Source organism: Dromaius novaehollandiae, chromosome 7, assembly GCF_036370855.1.
Source record: "Dromaius novaehollandiae isolate bDroNov1 chromosome 7, bDroNov1.hap1, whole genome shotgun sequence".
Taxonomy (NCBI): Eukaryota; Metazoa; Chordata; class Aves; order Casuariiformes; family Dromaiidae; genus Dromaius; species Dromaius novaehollandiae.
In genome coordinates, this window is record NC_088104.1 from 40,763,958 (window position 1) to 40,781,344 (window position 17,387).

At 43.2% G+C, this 17,387-nt stretch overlaps 1 protein-coding gene across 4 annotated transcripts in view; it reads right to left on the reverse strand.

Moving 5' to 3' along the window:
- Positions 1-17,387, reverse strand: part of ERBB4 (erb-b2 receptor tyrosine kinase 4) — a 574,745-nt gene that overhangs the window by 95,009 nt on the left and 462,349 nt on the right. For all 4 annotated transcript variants that reach the window (XM_064515342.1, XM_064515340.1, XM_064515343.1 and 1 more), the window contains exon 20: positions 9,865-10,050. In XM_064515342.1, the coding sequence (XP_064371412.1) occupies positions 9,865-10,050 (186 nt within the window). The remainder of the gene's footprint in view (positions 1-9,864; positions 10,051-17,387) is intronic.

A 17,387-nucleotide genomic window follows, 5' to 3' on the forward strand; every position in this document is an offset into this window, starting at 1 on the left:
GAATAATAATATAAAAACTGCTTTGGGCTGAGACATTTTATGCCAAGTCACAGTCCAGAGCAGAATTTTATGGTCGAGTTATAAACCTGAAAAATATGGGCTTATAATGGAAATCCTGACAGACCCTAGTAGGTGCTCCTATAATATCTTGAATCTGATTTAGGAGTAGTTTTCAATAATGCTTTCTCAAGCCAGTCTGTTGGGGACGGCTAGGAAAAATGTAATGGCTTTTTTCTTTCCCGCTAGTTCAGTATACTTGATGAGAACACCGGTACGTTAAGGCAAAGCTAGCCTTTGGGGCTTTTGTAGCCAGCAGCTGTCAGGTCCCCCAATATCTGAGACCCTATAAATGTCAGTGCTAAGTGCACCTTTCATTTAACAAAACAATAAATTGTCTATCTCTGTGCAATAAATTGCCCATTTCTGTGCCTTTGCAAAGGCAGATGTGAATTGTAAAGGGCTGAAAATCTGTCTCTCTCCTTTTTTCTAACAACTATGAATCACAGAAGTGCTTTTGGGAACACTGGAATTTGTGGAGGAGGGAAAGGGGAAGCCCAGATAATACAGAAGGAGTTCGATCAAGCCTGGAGAAAGGGTGACTGCTCCCCACTATAAATCTCTCCCAGCCACTGAGAGGCAGAAAACAATTAACATCCCCACCCCCGGGTCAACAGGCCCCTATGCAGTATAGCAGGGCACAGCCCACTAACACAGTATGTACCATATTGTGCAGAAAAGAAATCCAACCATATTTGCATTAGTAGCTCAGGCCTTAGCTTAAGGTTACGAGGTCATCTAGGCTTGTCTTCTAGTCCCTCTCTGCGGTCAGTGGAGAGAGAGTCACTGTCAGAGATGGAGTCATTTCAGCCAGCTTAGATGCCTCTAGAGGGAAGGACTTGATGACCAGCTCCAAGTAGCTGGCAAATTTGTCAACACCTGAAGTTAGGGGAAATGAACCTTAAATACACCAAGAGTACTGTATAAAGTGACCCAAGGATAATTTAGTTGTCCAAGTGCAATCTTCCAGGCCTAGGTATCTCCCATTCTCACAGACACTTAAAAATGTCCTCCAACAAGGCTCAGAACATCCTGTGCTTGTCCATATGATCCATACTTAATGTGTCTTCTTGCCTTTGTCTCCTAAAAGGCCTATTTCACCAGCTCTGTGCAGAGCATGACTAATATAATCTTGTAAACTCAGAGTTCTGCACAAAACGCAACAGCTGCCACGTTCCTTTAAAGTGAATCTAAGGACCATAGTGAGAGATGTACTTTCATGCAATGCATGCACGATCAAAACTACAGAGGGGTGGGAAGAGCAATTCCCACCCTCTTCCCAGGCCGCATCTCCAAGTCCCACCACAAGGATTCAAGGACAGGAGAACCTGGTCAAGTGATTCACCACATACACAGACTACTAATAGAGGAAACAAGGATGGTCCTGACTTTATGGCCTTGCAATTGCTGATGTATTTAAACAGAAATTGCCTAACACATTGCAAATGACTACACTTAAGCCTATTCCCAGCACTCTGTCTTCTCTGCCTTACAGAGATAATGGACCATTCTGGCTTCACAGGAAGCTGTGATGGTTAACTATACTAAGGACCATAAACAACTCAAACACTATGATACCGAGGTTATTACAGTTTGCAGTAGAGCCTTAGAGAATCAGAGGTCAGCATGCAATGCTGGAAGAAAGGTGTCTCTGTAACTTTTATAGAAGCTAACCTTACACTTCTGTTTCTGCTGCTCTGATACAACCTTTCAGATTCAAATATCCCTCCTCCACAAGCAGAGGCAATACACATGGTTCATGCAGCAATCAATTAGCTAGTATTAAAACCTTCAGGAAGAAATGCATTATTACGAGGGAAATGAGGAAAGGGAAGTTCTCCCCAGAGCCTGTAAGGACAGAAGACAACACAGAAACTCTGGCAGCAGGCGTGATGCTCCGGTGCTCATGTCGGAGCACTGAGCAGGTACCAGCTAGAGGGAGCCAAGCAGCCAGAGAATGAGAGAGAGGGAGAGAGACGATGGCACTGAAGAGCGATGGAAAACAGAGAGGTTGACACAGAACAGTGCAACAGTGAAAGAGGAAATACGCAAGTAAAGAAAGGAAAGGACAAAATTACGGAGAAAGAAAGGGTGTGAATTCAGCAAGTAGACAGTCACTCTGAGAGAAGGGAGACAGAATGGAATGAGAGGAAGAAAACTTGCTCAATATTTAAGTTGGTGAATTTTACTGTGTATTCCTTTGTTTTAATGCTTTTCACAGGAAACTTGTCCTGTGGGACACTAGGTTTAAGAGAAGAGAGAAAGAAGGTTATTAAACAGTTACATTATCTTAATACTGTCCAATGCTTCAGATGAAATGACTGAGTAAGAAAGGAAGGAAAACACCAAGAAATTCTCCATAAATATGTATGTAACTATGTGAGAAAAGGAGGAATACTGTGCTGATGAAATACAAAGCTGTAATTAATTATTTTTAATGGGACCCAATTCCCTGACTTGTTTGGAGAATTATTTCCAGAAATAGCCACAGCAAGTAACAGTCAACAGAAGAGCAGGCAGGCTCTGACTCTATGGCTCTGCAAAGCAGCAGTGGCTGTAGGACTCAGCGCACCCATGTTCATCTGAGCACGGAGGGCGAGACACTATGGCTGAAATCCTAACATTTATTTCCTACCCTGCTCTTAAGAGAGAGGAGGAAAAAAAAAAAAAAAAAAAAGAAAAAAAAAAGATCTCAGTATCGGAGAGGACTAAAAGAAATTTCCTTAGTCCTCACAAAAGCCCAAGACAGTCCGTGTGACCACAGCAGGAAAAAAATCTTCCCCTTCTGCCACTTAGAAGTTTGAAGCATGGATACACAGTTCTTTTGCACAGATCCATCTGAAATTTTATTTCAAAGGTTTCTCAAGTTCATATGAATCTCTGGAACTCATTGTGCCTTTCAGCAGGGTACTGAAACAGATCCTGGGCATGGGCCGGGCAGGCTAATTTCCCTTTCAGCATTGATGGTACACCCTCTTTCCGTGAGATCTCTCCAGGGACACCAGAAAAAGTGTCCTTAATTTCCATCTGCCATCTGCAGGCATCCCAGCTTTCCAGGAGAGGATGAAAAACAGTCGTGATGAATACAAACAGAAAACTGCACAGAGGGACTCAGGAAGGTAAAATGGTATTTTCCCCACCTATTTTGATTCTGCTCCTCCATACAATTAAACTCCTGTTTCAATATGGCTTTAATTTCATAGTCCTTGGTTTAGATCCTACTCTTCCACACACTGCACTTCCTAATAGAGCAGCCCCATTAGTAAACTACATTCATGCTAATGTACTTGCTTGCAGTGATAATTATCACAGCCCTTAGCCCTGGTCCTTGCCAGTGTGAGCACGTCAAGAGAGGTTGGTATAGCATTATAATTATACAATTAGCCTTGTCATGGCAAGGAATTTTGGGAATAGAGACATCTTGAAGCTTAAAATGTGGACAGCTGATAGATGACTGTCATTAAGCTCCTTTGTTCACTCTGCGGTGGAATAGTCCCTGAGCCGTAGGGTAGGCTGCTTTAATGAAAAAGAAAGACCTTGAACCACAGCCACTTTTCTCCACCTCTTCCCCACCTGTCCAGTCAGCCCTGTTTCCTCCCACTTCACACAGCTTCTGTCCGTCTCTCACCCCTGTCTGCAGCAGAATAACAAAAGCTGTCTCTAACAAGTCATTCCTAATCAGTCAAGTCTTGATGGAGGAAAAAGGCCCTCTCCTTACGATGCAGCCAAGTGGACCTTATTTGCCTCCGTCCCTCCCTGTTTAGAGCCTCCCGCGCTTCGCATGTTTGGAGCGCAGGCTGAGACCGGTTTAATTTAGAGATGCCAGGTGAGCACTACTCCAGCTTCTGGGTCAGCTTCTCAGTTGCATAAATCACATAGATCCTTTGAATTTCACATAGCTACGAATGCACATCCAGCTGAGCAGCACTGCCCTGGGCAATAATAAAATATGCCTTTCTAAAAGGGCCAGCATGGAAGGACATTTCAGGAGTAGGCAGGAGACAGGCTACGCTTCTTACCAAGAGAACTGCAGCAGGCCAGGGAGGCCTGTAGTGTGAGCCAGCTAAAAGGGAGAGACAACAGGGCAGCACAGAGAAGCACTGAGGAGGCTCTGCAAAGCGCCTTTGGCTTGATGGTTCCTGTAGACTCCCAGCTGCAAATCTGCACTGCTGGCAGAAAATCCTTAAAGATAGCAATGACTGCAAGTGTGCGGGAATAACGCTCACCAGACACAACGACATGCATCTGCACCTCCCTTTACAAGCTTCATTAAAATTCAATCCCCAAGTTCCTCTCCCTTTCTCTTTTCAGGAGTGTATTCAGATGTTGTTTTCCTGCATACCTGGATAACTGATGCTATGCAGGGCTTTGGTTAAGGTAATTTGAGAATTCTTTTATATTGAAAATGGTATAAAAAGTAATCCCCCAAAGTACTTGATTTTCCTTCCATGACATTCCACTGTATCAACCTACTTACGCTTTACCTCATTATTATTCTGAGGTGATGTGAATGGAATTATTATAGCTCAGAACGCAAAAAAAACAGGTTTGGCAGCCTCAGAGGGGGGATACGAGCCGGAGCAGAGTGGGGCACTGCCTCAGACCCAGCAGACTTCCACGTGCTTGATGATTGCAGGCAAGCTGCTTTGCTTTAGGAAGATTGCTTCCCTTCTCACTCTTCCTCTGCTTTGTTGTCTTTGGGGCAGGACAAGCTTCTCTGCATTCAAATCCTGCTCAGCAAAATTCACGCAAGTCAACAGCAGCTGAACAAAACCGTAATTGTACCAGAAAAATTGGTAAAACTGTAGATGGGCTTGCTTGGGTTCAACTTCTGTGCTGAACCTAGTAGGTTTTCTATGCAAAGTTAGAGTAGCCAAAATGCATTTCTGTACAGCCTAAGGGAATGGGAGACAGCCTAGCACAGCTTTAAAGCCTACTGCAATGCTCACAGCAGGACTCGGGCTATTTTTTCTATTAGAATAACGGTCAGAGGATCTGGCTTCAAACAAAGATACCTTTTCTCTAACCTTACCTAGTGGCAGAGTGAAACCAACACATTCTGACTAGAAACCGTAAGATGTTTCTTCTCTTCTTCAATGTGTTTCTGCAAGAACGACTTCACCCCTGTTCTACTAGGTCATTCAAGAAACAGCAAATAAAAGAGCCTTCCACCAAGTTGCTATGGTGGGTATTTGGGCAGCTGTTGCTGACAGAACTTATATCAAACACTTTGAAATATGAATGTTGCAGCACTTTTTTTTTTTTTTTTTTCTCTCTCTCTCTCAAGTCTTCCTGGTTTACATTTAGGTAGCCTACACTAGGTGACAAGGATATAATTCACCTGCTTAGATCTACACTTCTAAGCTCTTGCTAACCTTGCAAAATTTGCTTCTCAATCTGTTTCTCAAGTAGCCGACACTATGGACATTCATGAACTGTTACTGCATCCTTCTCTGCCCTAAGGCCACCAAGCTGGTCACTCTCACTCCCACGCCAGGAGTACCTTGATACGTGAGGATAGGTTACTGCTTTGCTGGACATCAAACTCCACAAAAAGATCACTGAGCTAAACCCAAACTCTGAGCTAAAATGGTAAATCTTCAGTCCCTAAGTGAGACATGCAAGCAAGACCCAAAGTCTGTGTGTCTGCAAAGCAGGAGTACAGAACCTCCTTAGACACAGCTGCTAACAACCGTGCTTTATGCAGAATGCTTGGGGGCTACTCTATTTTTATAACTTCCATCCATAAAATAGGAAGCCAAAAGCTTCTGGAAAGAGAAGTCAATTACCCTACAATGATATAAAAGAATAAATTCAACACAATCTGTATAAGCAAAAGTAAAAATCATCCATGCTCTCTTTCAGTTGGCAGTAGGTAATATTTAATAACCACCCAGTAGTCAACCTTCAGAAAGGCTCTCCAGAGCCATAAGCAGGTTGGCAACCAGGCAACCTAGCACCTAACTAGTTTTTGCATCTCGTTGTACAAAAGCAGAGACATATGGAAATGAACAGCCTGGAACAAGTGAACTCTGAAGCAATGTCTTCGATAAATAAATGCCCGCACATTGGCGGATGGAGAAAAGCACGGTAGGGAAGAACTGTATTGCAGTAGCAACTTAATCTGAAATGATTCACAAAAATCATCCTGAACTTTGGAATCAAGGCATTTCCGAATCCTTCCATCCTGTCCTCACTGGGGAAAATTCTCACCATTAAAAAGTGGGAAGGTGAGGGTAGAAAGATGTATCTAATGAAAAATATGTCAGAGGCTGTTTCAGGCAGCAGAGAAAGGAGATCACTGAACATTTTTGCTGCTTATTACTTTGCTAAACACATTTTTGGTAGCCTTCAGAAAGACACAACAATCCATTCTAAAAAGTCTAGAAAAGCAAGGCGTGGGGAGGCATTCTCAAGCTATAGCAGCTTGAGAATGAGCATGAAATGGGAGTGCAGTCATACAGGTTCATGGGATACATGCACCCTTCCCTCAGTGCTGCACTGGAAAAGTTGTATTTGATGCAAGAGCCACCTTCCACATTAATTCCTCTGGAAACCTGGATATTTGCAGGCAAATTGAATCTTTCCTATTTGAGGCTGCAGGCTGATTCCTAGTCACTGTTAAATGTGACAGGTGAGTGGAAGACGAGTACTACCACTCCCCTGCTGCTAGGCTCCAGCCAGCACATTATTCCTCTTTTGGGGATAAGGGCATTCCTCGTCTTGTGATTGCAAAGATTTTCTCCATCACTTCCGAAACATTTTCCTCTAACCTCAATTAATGCTATAATCTGAGAGCTAGCAAGGGAAGAGGTATTCCTGTATCCCATCAGAAAATGCAATGCAACACAGAAAATTCTGTGCAACATTCACTTTACTCTTACACATTACATACTGTGCAAACCATCACATGTCCCTACCTCTTTCCTCTCTTCAGTGATAGCCTCATAGATAGTAATTAAGATAAATTGCACCTATACATAAAGACACATGATGGGGAAGAGTTTCAACATTCAACTATCACTCAATGTCTTCAAAGGCAAGAAGAAAATAAAGAGCCAGTTCCTGAGTTAAAGGAACAGTTCAGCTCTCTGGAGTTTACTTCTGTGACAGGATTACAACATACTAGGATGGTATGTGAGTAGTCAGGATTTGTGGAGACCTTTTCAACTAAAACAAGCCATCGCCCTACTGAACACCATTGATATGCATGCAAAAGCAGCAAAATGGAGACCACCCTGTGACTCTGTACTGATTCTCTACAGCAATCACTACAGCAAAAATAAGGCAAGGAAAAGAGCCACACATCAAGAATCCAGGTGAGAACAGTCCAGATGAACCGTGATGGCCCTGAGCTAATCGGTCAGCCATACGTACCAAGTACTGCGCTTTTTCAAGAAAACACTCGCTCACTGCTGTCCCCTTCGCGAGTAGCCAAGTGGATGAGTTTCATGCTGTAATGCGAGGCCAAGGCAAAATTAACCTCTCAGTTATCGTCATACAGAGGAAGATGAATTTAATTACACTTTGCTACTTCCCCTCAATAATAGGCTACCTTTTGTGACAAAGAATCTCCCCTTCTGTCCCTGACAGTTCATCAGTTAATATTACACATCTGATTTCATTTCTTTGCACTGCTTGGCTGCCCATCATCTCAGAACACAAATATCTATAATGCCTCATCTCCTCTCCCCAAGAAACCCACACCATGCACCAATCAAGAAAACCAGCAGGCAATGATTTTCAAATGAGCCTACCTAAACCCAATCCCCACATGATGCTGAAACTGTTCACACAATGGGAATCCGTTTCAAATCAGTTACATCTCGATAAGAATCACCATGGGAAAACCATGACCTGCCTTCTACAGACTCTCCCACAGATCTGCCAGTTCTGCAAGACTTTACCATGGATCAGGGCTATTCTGCTTCACTAAATCAGTTGCCTACATGAAGTCTGGAGCAATAGCAAATACAGCTGTTAGTCCAAGGTGTCAATGGCTGTGTGCTTTCACAACAGACACAAGTATGTATGTACAAATTGAAAATAAAGGTGGATTATCTTTACACGAAGGGCATTATGTAAATGTTTTGAAATACATAATAGCAGCCACTATCAATCAAGAGAGCAGAGAACAGATGGGAAGGATGTTGTGTTGAGAGAAAGGACGCAAAGAGGAACACGTATCTTCTCCCCCACCTTCCTTGTTCTGATAACAATTCTAGATATACTCATGCAAATCTCCAGATACAAGCAATCCCCATCAATGTATTCCAGTACACTGTGTAACTCTGGCTGCTTCACCACCACAGCATGGGAAAACCACAGATACTAATACATGTGCAAAATGCTGCAAGATCAGAATGTGAATTTGCAATTTTTTCCCTTTATTTCAGTGTATTTCTTTTCTCCTAAATTACTCCACTCCTTCCCTCACTAAAACTCTAATAGATTTAAATGTTAACTCCAGAACATTTCTTTTGATTAACCTTTCTACCAAGCATGATAATTCCATCTCCTGTCATCTTCAGGCAGGTTCAACAACAGCCGTGATCCTGGATAAAAAGGCCTATTAATGATAAACCTCATGATAGCCAAATTTCTCAGTTTTTTACTTCTGTAAGAAAATATTTCATATCTAAGTTTTTAAAAGAAATGAACGTTTACTTGATGGCTGCCATTTTGTCTAGGAAAACAACTGTTGAATCTCCAGGTTTCTCTCCAGTGTTAAAAGTTGAATGTTAGAACTTGAATTAAGATTTATTAATGGATGTTGTAACAAGTTCACTTAATGCTGCAGATTTAATATAAGGGGTCACACATTTGTGGGTGATGTAAAACAATTTAAAAATATTAATAAGTTCCAAATAACTCTCAACAAAGTGGGTTCCAGATTCTTATTCATAGTAACATCATTGTACACTATTTTGGTAGCACAAAACTGCCTTTAAAATGGACATAAGCTATGGCCCTTTGCATTTCCAGATCCTGTCACTGTTTGTGACTTGTTATCAACAACATGCTGTAAGTACAGGACTCAGAACCTAAATATTGAGAGTAACAAATACATACATAAAAAGCATTGTGCACCAGGGCTGAATTTATGATCTATACAGCTGTTCCACCCCAGCTGAAGTGCAGTCTGTTTCTGAACTATAACGGCTTAACTCTTGCTCCTGAAAAACTCCAGGAAGGCAGAGAGCATTACGCCATGGTAAGAAAAGCAGGATCCAGCCCTTGAGACTGTACATCCCGCAGAGACAAGCGATATTACCCTCTAGCCTCGACTGTTGTGATAGGTCTTAAATACAGCAGAACCGTGATGGTTCCCACAGGAGTGACATGAAGTAAGTATTTATCTTCTTAGCAGTATGTGGGCAGACAATTGACGGCATATCAGAATTTAGCTGGCAATACAGATTCAGAAAGGTTGAAAACCACAGTCAAGTCAAACCAGTATCTACCAGCTCTGGGCTGAAGAGTGAACAGGGGGAAAGGCTGAAAAATCATTCTGTGCTCAGCCTCAGATGTGACAGAGAGGGCTTCTTCTTCTTCTTCTACTCTTTTTCTGAAAGACCCCATGTTAACACTGAGTTGGGTAGACAGCCATGAAGAAAACTTTGATTTCATACCACCAAGTAATCTGCAATAGTCTAGACAGCCAAAATAGTACATACTTCAAAGCTACCCAACATCCCTGGAAAAAAGAAGAAAAGGAAGCAACCATTTTTCCATATCGCTTTTTTTGCATGGCATTTCATTTGGTTATTTATGAAAAACAGAAAAAGAACAGTATGAACTAGTTACCTTGGCTATCTGGACACACCAGTTCAGCAGAAGTTGGGAGCCAATATTATCTTTATGTTCATGAACATAATCCAACAAGCAGCCATGAGGCATCAGCTGAGTGACTAGTTGAATGGTTGGGCTTAAGCAGACACCCAGGAGTCTCACCAGGTGGGGATGGTCCATGCTGGCCATGATAAGAGCTTCCTGTAACAACAGAAGGGATCCAGTTACTCCACTGTGTTTCAAGGCTCTACGCATAGATTTCCCATTCCCCATAAAGCATCGTCGAAAGGGGATCAGCATCCCCTGAAGTACCATACATTTCCATGTTGTTGAGCCAGGATTAGACATTCCTAGGCAAAATCTGGTTTGATGTAATGTATGTTACACGGTCCTAAACAACAGGTCAGAGTATTTGCAGAGCTCCACTGAAGAGTCCCATCAGGAACTCGTCATTGCCTAATATTCCTCTTTTTGTTACTGCCACAGAACTGAAGATGTAAATGTGACATAGCTGACTGTACTTAAAGGTGTTACTCTTTCTTATTTTACTTCCCTGAATTAGTTTCTTGAATTTATTTTCCCAGTTTGTGGTCAATCCATCAGGCATCAACTAACATTTTTTTGTGCACATAAACTATGCCACTCATATATAGCTCTGTCCCCTGTTATGCCTAATTCTGCAAGAGATCTGATTACACTGGGCTGAAATGCTTTACTGGATCAAAGACTTAATGCTTACTATTTTACAGGCTTAAGCATTTAACATTTATAAGTTACAAGATAATGTTAATGGAAAATTTCCCAAAACAGAGTCCAACTTGCAAAGGGTTAAGAATCACGAAGTTTAGCATGGGGTTTTCAAACGGGTCTGACACTCACAAGTCCTACCAAAAGTCAGCAGATTTCTTAAGTCATTAGGATATGACCAGGTTACGGACTCTGTGACTATTGTATAGTAATAATCCAAACTAGTAGTCCTGATGGTACAGTAGCAGCCTAGCGGGGTAGTGTTCCTGCTTAACACCTGATGTTGCCACAAGTAGGGCACTACACAAATTACCAGCTTTAGAAGTCTGACCCTTCTAGCCCAACTCCTGGTCTTCCAAAGTCCTCTCCCAAGTGATCTTGGGTGAACCACTTCATTTTTCCAAGCTGCAATTTCTCACGCATTGCACAGGAGATAATCCTTCCTTTCTTCTATACTTTAGCTACCTTTTCCAGATCGCAAGCTTTTGGAAGTTTTCAACCAGCTGGTTGTCCGATACCAAGCATCAGAAGGACTTAATCTTGGCTAAGGCATTCAGTCCTAATCTTACAGATCTCCCACTGGTTGCAAGATATGCAGGACCAAGTACCACAGGAGTTCCTTATAAAGCCTTACAAATTTGTTCTCACAGGTAAAGCTGCCATCATGAGCAACTGGCTTTCAAAAAAGGCAGGGAGAAAGCTCTTCTCTCTCCTTCACTGAGCTGAGTCCCCAGTTTCAATAAAGATCACTTCCTCATGACAACGAACAATGAAAAGTGAGGGGAAACTTGGGCTTTGTAAAGCTATTTTGGCTCCCTCCCCTTCTCCGAAAAACCTATACAACATCTTTCTGACAACTCAAAGAATAACAGCTATAATAATGCCAAAGAAAGAAAGAAAGAAAGGAAAGGGAAAAAAAAGGATGAGAAAAAGTTGGCATCAGAGGAATGTACCATCTTCCCTCCCCTCCCCCCCCCCCCCCGCCTCAACTCATAAAACTATTTTTTTCTTCCCTATATTAAGGGAAAAAAAGTCCTGGCAAGTACGCTGAGTTTGTATTAAAGAAAATTGCTCATCATAGTACAAAGAATATTTGAAACCAAATTGCAGAGTATTTGCATAATAGGTCTCTCTCTCTCTTTCCCTTTTCTTCATTACGATGAAAAGATGTACGAGACACTAATTGTAGGGTTCCCCTCCCCCCCCCCCCAAAATAAGAAAAGAGCAGATGGCCTCCACTGGGGAGGGGGGAGAGTGTGCCTTCCTTCTTCTTTCTGCATGTATAGGAAGAAATAAAATAACTAAATAAATAAACCAATAAGGGCTATTTGATGGGGCGACTGGAGGAGGAGTGCTGAGGAAGATTCCAACGTAACAAGTGAGATGGGGATCTTCATTAAAGTAGTTTTGTTCCTGTTCAAATTAATATAGTTCTCTCTTATTCAAGTATGTATGGGGTCTCCTTGAAGCAATCTTAGCCTCTTTTCCACTGTCACTAGAAAATGTCACTGAAGGCCACCAGAATAAATACATGTTGACAGGTGCATTATCCAGTTTGAAGGAACAAAATTACTCTGCCTCATTTTTTCTTTTTTATTTTTACCCATTCATTTTTCTCCTGCAGATGCACTGGGGATAGTACTTGATGCTCCCTCGCTCAGAGTAAAGTTAAGCGTTACTCCAGGAAGTCAAAGTGGGACTACTTTTCTTGATAATGAAGACTGATTAGAACACAGACAATATATTCCTTTTGCTCACTAAGGGCCCAGATGGAAAGCTTCAAAGCACGTGCTCCATTAGTCTCCAGCTACATGCCATTTCTAAGTCTATTTGAGTCAAATATTATGGTCTGCTCTGCAATGAATCAAGACATACAACGTAACAAAAAGCAGGAAAACTTTCATTATAGGTCCAAGTCCCTAATGGATATGAATTTAGCATGAATCCTGGCTTCACATAGTTGTTCTCATTAGTAAAATTGTTATTTTTATTGCACTAGCATCTACAGGAGAACTAAATTCAGAGTTGTGTGTATCCCGCACAGCACATACACAAAGTAAAAGAAATTGTAGTTGTTCTGCTAGAGCCTAATTAGACAAAACAGACAAGTGACAGCAACAGAAACACTACGACTTGGTAGCATTTTTAAAATCCATTCAGCAACTAAGGAACACAGTCCTCGCATTAAAATTAGTTTGGATGTAAAAGACCCTAAAGCCACAATTTCCATGGTATTTAGGCACTCTGCAGCCTGATTCCCAATTAAATTTTCTGAAACACTTAACCAGGTAAGGCACCTAACTCATGGAGCTGGCTGTCTGACACTGGCATCTTTGAAAATCTGCCTCTGCAGATTTTCCCTTTTGGTAGCTTTATATCCGCAGATCTTGTCTCTATACTCAATTGGCAGAATTACAGGAATGATCTTGAAAATTGTACCTATCATCCCAATTTAACGGCGAGGAAACTGAGGAAGAGAAAAAGGCAGCCTAGTATCCAGTCACGTACGAAGTCTAGAGCAGAGATGTGAACTGGGCCCCGGATCACTTCATCTCTCTCTCCTGAAATAAGTCCTCTGAAGTTTGAAATAAAAAGGAGAAAGAGGGGAGAGATTAAGATATGATATTGCATCTTTCCGCCAGGAGTCAGAACTTCTGTGACACCACATGCTCCTATTAGAGGCTGAGCGATGCCAGGAGCGCGGCAGTTTTGGAAGGGTCCTGTTGGACACTGAATGCCCTCCTTCACCTGTCGGCAGGAGCAGGGACTCGAGGAACTCCTCAGCTGAACCACGTCTCTTCCTGGAGCTTGCTGACCCTGCTGTCACTGCTCGGGTAATAACTATCGCAGCGGTGTGCTGCAGCCAGGCACAGGGCAGACATAAGCCAGTCGGCTCGGGCACAGGTAGCAGTTGTGGTCATTCCTCTCTTCTACCCGTTTTGAACGTGTTTAGGTATTGCCACCAGATACATTAAGCTCAGCTCCTGTGATCTATATGCGCAACCCTATGTTAAACAATTGCATCAATGCTAATTTAATGCCTTAGACCGAAGCCTCTGTCATGTGCAGTTGGTAACACAAGAACATATCCAACAAGAAAGGTGATTTTGGAAGTGCCAGTAAGCTCGCGCCCAGCCTACGAGGCAGACTTTTGTCGGCACAGCCACGTCGGTACGGCTCTGAGGAGGTGCAACTGCTGACTGACAGAGAGGCCAGGAGAAGTCCTCCGAGCACCTCCCGTTAGACCAGCCAGAACACGCTGAAGCAAGTAGAGCTCATTTAACTCACCAGAGCTGCCTGTTGCTGTAATGATACAACGTGTAGTTATATCCAGGCGCAAAGCACCTGTCAACAAAAACGACTAAGGCAATTAGCCACTCATTTCTCACAGGTCACTTGATTCACCTTCCTTCCTTAGATGGCTTTGAAAATCCCAGCTAAAACGGTTTCTTAATCTATCCACCCTGGGCAGTCGTGTTCGAAATAACTCTAATTTCAGTGATATTTCTGCAATGTAACTACAGATCCAACTAAGACGAGATTCTCTTTTCAGCCTTCCCTGACAAAGAAGAAAAAACAGCCCTCAAGACTATGAGAATAAAGTGCTCGGGGGAACACACACAGCACATCTTATATGGTGGTATTTAACTTCCCTCTTTGCTACCATGAGACGTTATCGTTAGCAATTACAATTGACAACTGAGCGTAAATATTAGCCAGCACACCGATCCCTTAAGAGAATACTTTGATACTGGCACTCAACATGATGCATGGGCCACTAATGGTAAAATGATGCCATATCTGTGGCCGCGTTGAAGATTTATTCTCCACCCAGACTGACTCAGGACACAACTCTCCTCCAGCACACGCGTCGCGCCTTGAATTGGTACTCCAGGGAGCACTGTAGTATGTGGTCAAGCCAGTGAGCCAGCCCCCTGCCAAGTCCAAAACCATGCCCTAAAGGAAGTATGAACGTCCATATTGGTCAAGAGACCTTCCCTCAGCTGCTTTACGGAGGGTTTAAGTCCTGTTTATAGCTCGTACCATTAAAAGAGTCCTGTACCCCTTGCTGGAGCCCAGTGCTTTCCAGGATGATTCCTGATGACCTCATCTTCTTGTCTGTAAAGGTTCCTCCTAGCAACAAAATCAGCACTTGACATAATATTTGTTGTTTCCTTGCATCAGATGTAAATACCTTTCAGAGGGGAAAAGCTACTCCTCCTGAAGGCCTGTTCGTTCACTGATGAGCTTCCTGAGCGCCTGCGGCCACTCAACACGGAGCACTGAGACAAGCTCACTTACGGGTAGCCAGTGCCCTTTCCAGTGCCTCCTTGGAGCCCGTGCAGGACCGAGAGGCTTTCCCCAGTCCTGAGAGTGCTGCAGACCCATGAGCCAAGGAGAGCTTTGACTGCTTCAGCTAAGCCAGATGAACGCGTGCACCTGATAAGGGTCTGGCAAGTGGCGACAGTCTGAAAAAAATCTTTTATTTCCTGCCCTTCTGCTTCTAACTGTTCTTGCCATAAAATACCCCAAATCAAACAAAACATAAGAAACCACAAAAAAGACTCTACACATTTTCTCTAATCATTACTGAGCAAATTAAGAACACTTAGAAGATGACTTCTTACTATGCTGTGCATTTTTCTGCAAGCACAAACTGCCGTGGCGACAGGAAAAACGCTACAGTGACTTCACAGCTTTTTTCATTCATTTTACAATGCTTCTAAAGGCTAAGGCAAAGAAACCCGTCTGGAACTCACGCCTGACCTGCCTCAGGGCAGATCCAATTACAGTGCAATATACTTTCAGTGCATTTCGCTTGCAAGCCTCTGTGCGGATATACTCCACCAGGCCTTACAAAACTTCTAGGTTACAGCTGACTTATCCATGTGTAGTCTGCATAAAAACTTAAGCTGAGTGACAGCACAACATGTACACCCAACAACATACATGGCTACACTTATTATATGACAATGATACCCATTATTAAATTTCCCCGGTACTTCCTATGCAGGACGCTGTTTTCAATCGCTTTACAGCATTGCTATACTTCCAACCTTTGGGCTGAAATTTTTCACCAGTCAGGCAAATACTCTCTGGAAAGCTGCTGTTGAAATGTCTCAGCCATTTCTCAAAATGAAATGAGAGCTGCAGCTATAAGGACCAACAAAGGATATCAGAGTCCCGCAGTGGGATAGCAGCAAACAGAGGGAGGACAGTAACATCACCGACTGCCACAGCTGCTTTTCCAGGAACTGGCCTGTAGTCATTAGAAGCAGACACATTTATCAGGGCACTTTCAGGCAAAAGTCTTATTTGAGACTTGACAATAGCTTATATAACCAATTTTACTGCTATGTAATATAGTCAACAGCACCTGAGTGTTGCAAGGGCAGATTCAGCCCTGAGGTCACTGCACGGCGGAGCTACATGCTTTAACTTGCGCCACACGAGTACAGTAGCACGCCCTGTGATGAAAGTTTTCTGGCACTGTGCTGTCCTAAGAGATGGGGACAACACATAGGCCGCCTATAACACATTCTCTAAATTTCCCCCTGGAGCAGGGCAGGGAAGGAGCAGGACTCAGGAGCAAATGAAGGAAAACATCTTTTTATAAATCCACATCCATACTCCAAGCAGAAAAATAAGACGAATACTTACAGTAGGTATAGTTTCATGCACGGTTGTTGCATGGAAGCCTAACAGTGCACATGCAGGTCCAAATCCTCTATTCACACTCACATGACTGATTGCTTTTTCTGTGTGGAAATACCAAGTTTGGCAACACCGAGTCTGGCTGTCACAGTGACATAACCAGAGCTCTAAGGCAAAGGCCTGCTATATTAAGGCAGTTAAAAGTGCTGTTGGCTGGAATTGTCACCTCCCAGAACCGTCCCCCCCCCCCCCCATGCTTGCTTTACTTCAAGAAGACATGTTAAGGAAGCTATATGTGAAGAAAGAGAAAGATGAACTGTATGAGTCTTGATAAGATGTGTTTCCTCAAAACTAGGACAAACTCTCACAGTAAGAGACCACAGGCTTTGAATGGGCTGTTGGGGACTCTGCGGCCAAATAGAGACCTGAGCTTTTCACTTCCAAGGTTTTAAACTCAGTTTCCAGCGAGGGGCTTGACCAGAAATCCTAGGGGCAGCGAGCAGAGTCGCTGTGTACTTAGACTGGAGTACCAACATGCCACACCATTAAAATGGTGAAACTAATATACTCCCTCAGACAGGTCTGAAAATCCAGCTGTCTGGTGCACCCCTACACCCAAAGCATTAGAGAAGGCAAACTAGGAGTGCGAAACAAACCGAGACCCACAGCAGAGACCACATACTGTGGTACATCACTTACAAACGTGACGGAAACACCACAGCAATGCGCTGTCTAGTGTGCAGGAGCGCAGCTGGTCTCCGGCTGGTGCGCTGCCCTATGCTATGCGGATGCACAGCCTTTTCTGGAGATGGCATCAGTGTCTTTGAAGGTGCTGCGCTTCTTGGGGCAGACGTGTCCTCTGAGGCTCCTTTGCTTGGTGCCACACTCGCACATAGCAGTGTCTGCAGTCGTACTGACTCACCACTGCAGAGGCACAGCCTGCGCTGCTGACACTGAATTCGCATGCACACAAGTGGAGAGAGGTGCCCCACTTTCCTCCAAACACTTGAAACTAGCACAATTCATGGATTCGAATGCTCTCTCTCGTAAGTGATGTCTAAAGACTCTGGATCAAATATTCTGTGCCTACCTTAGAAGCAGCAGCAGGCCCTACTGATGCAGAAATAGGTACCTTC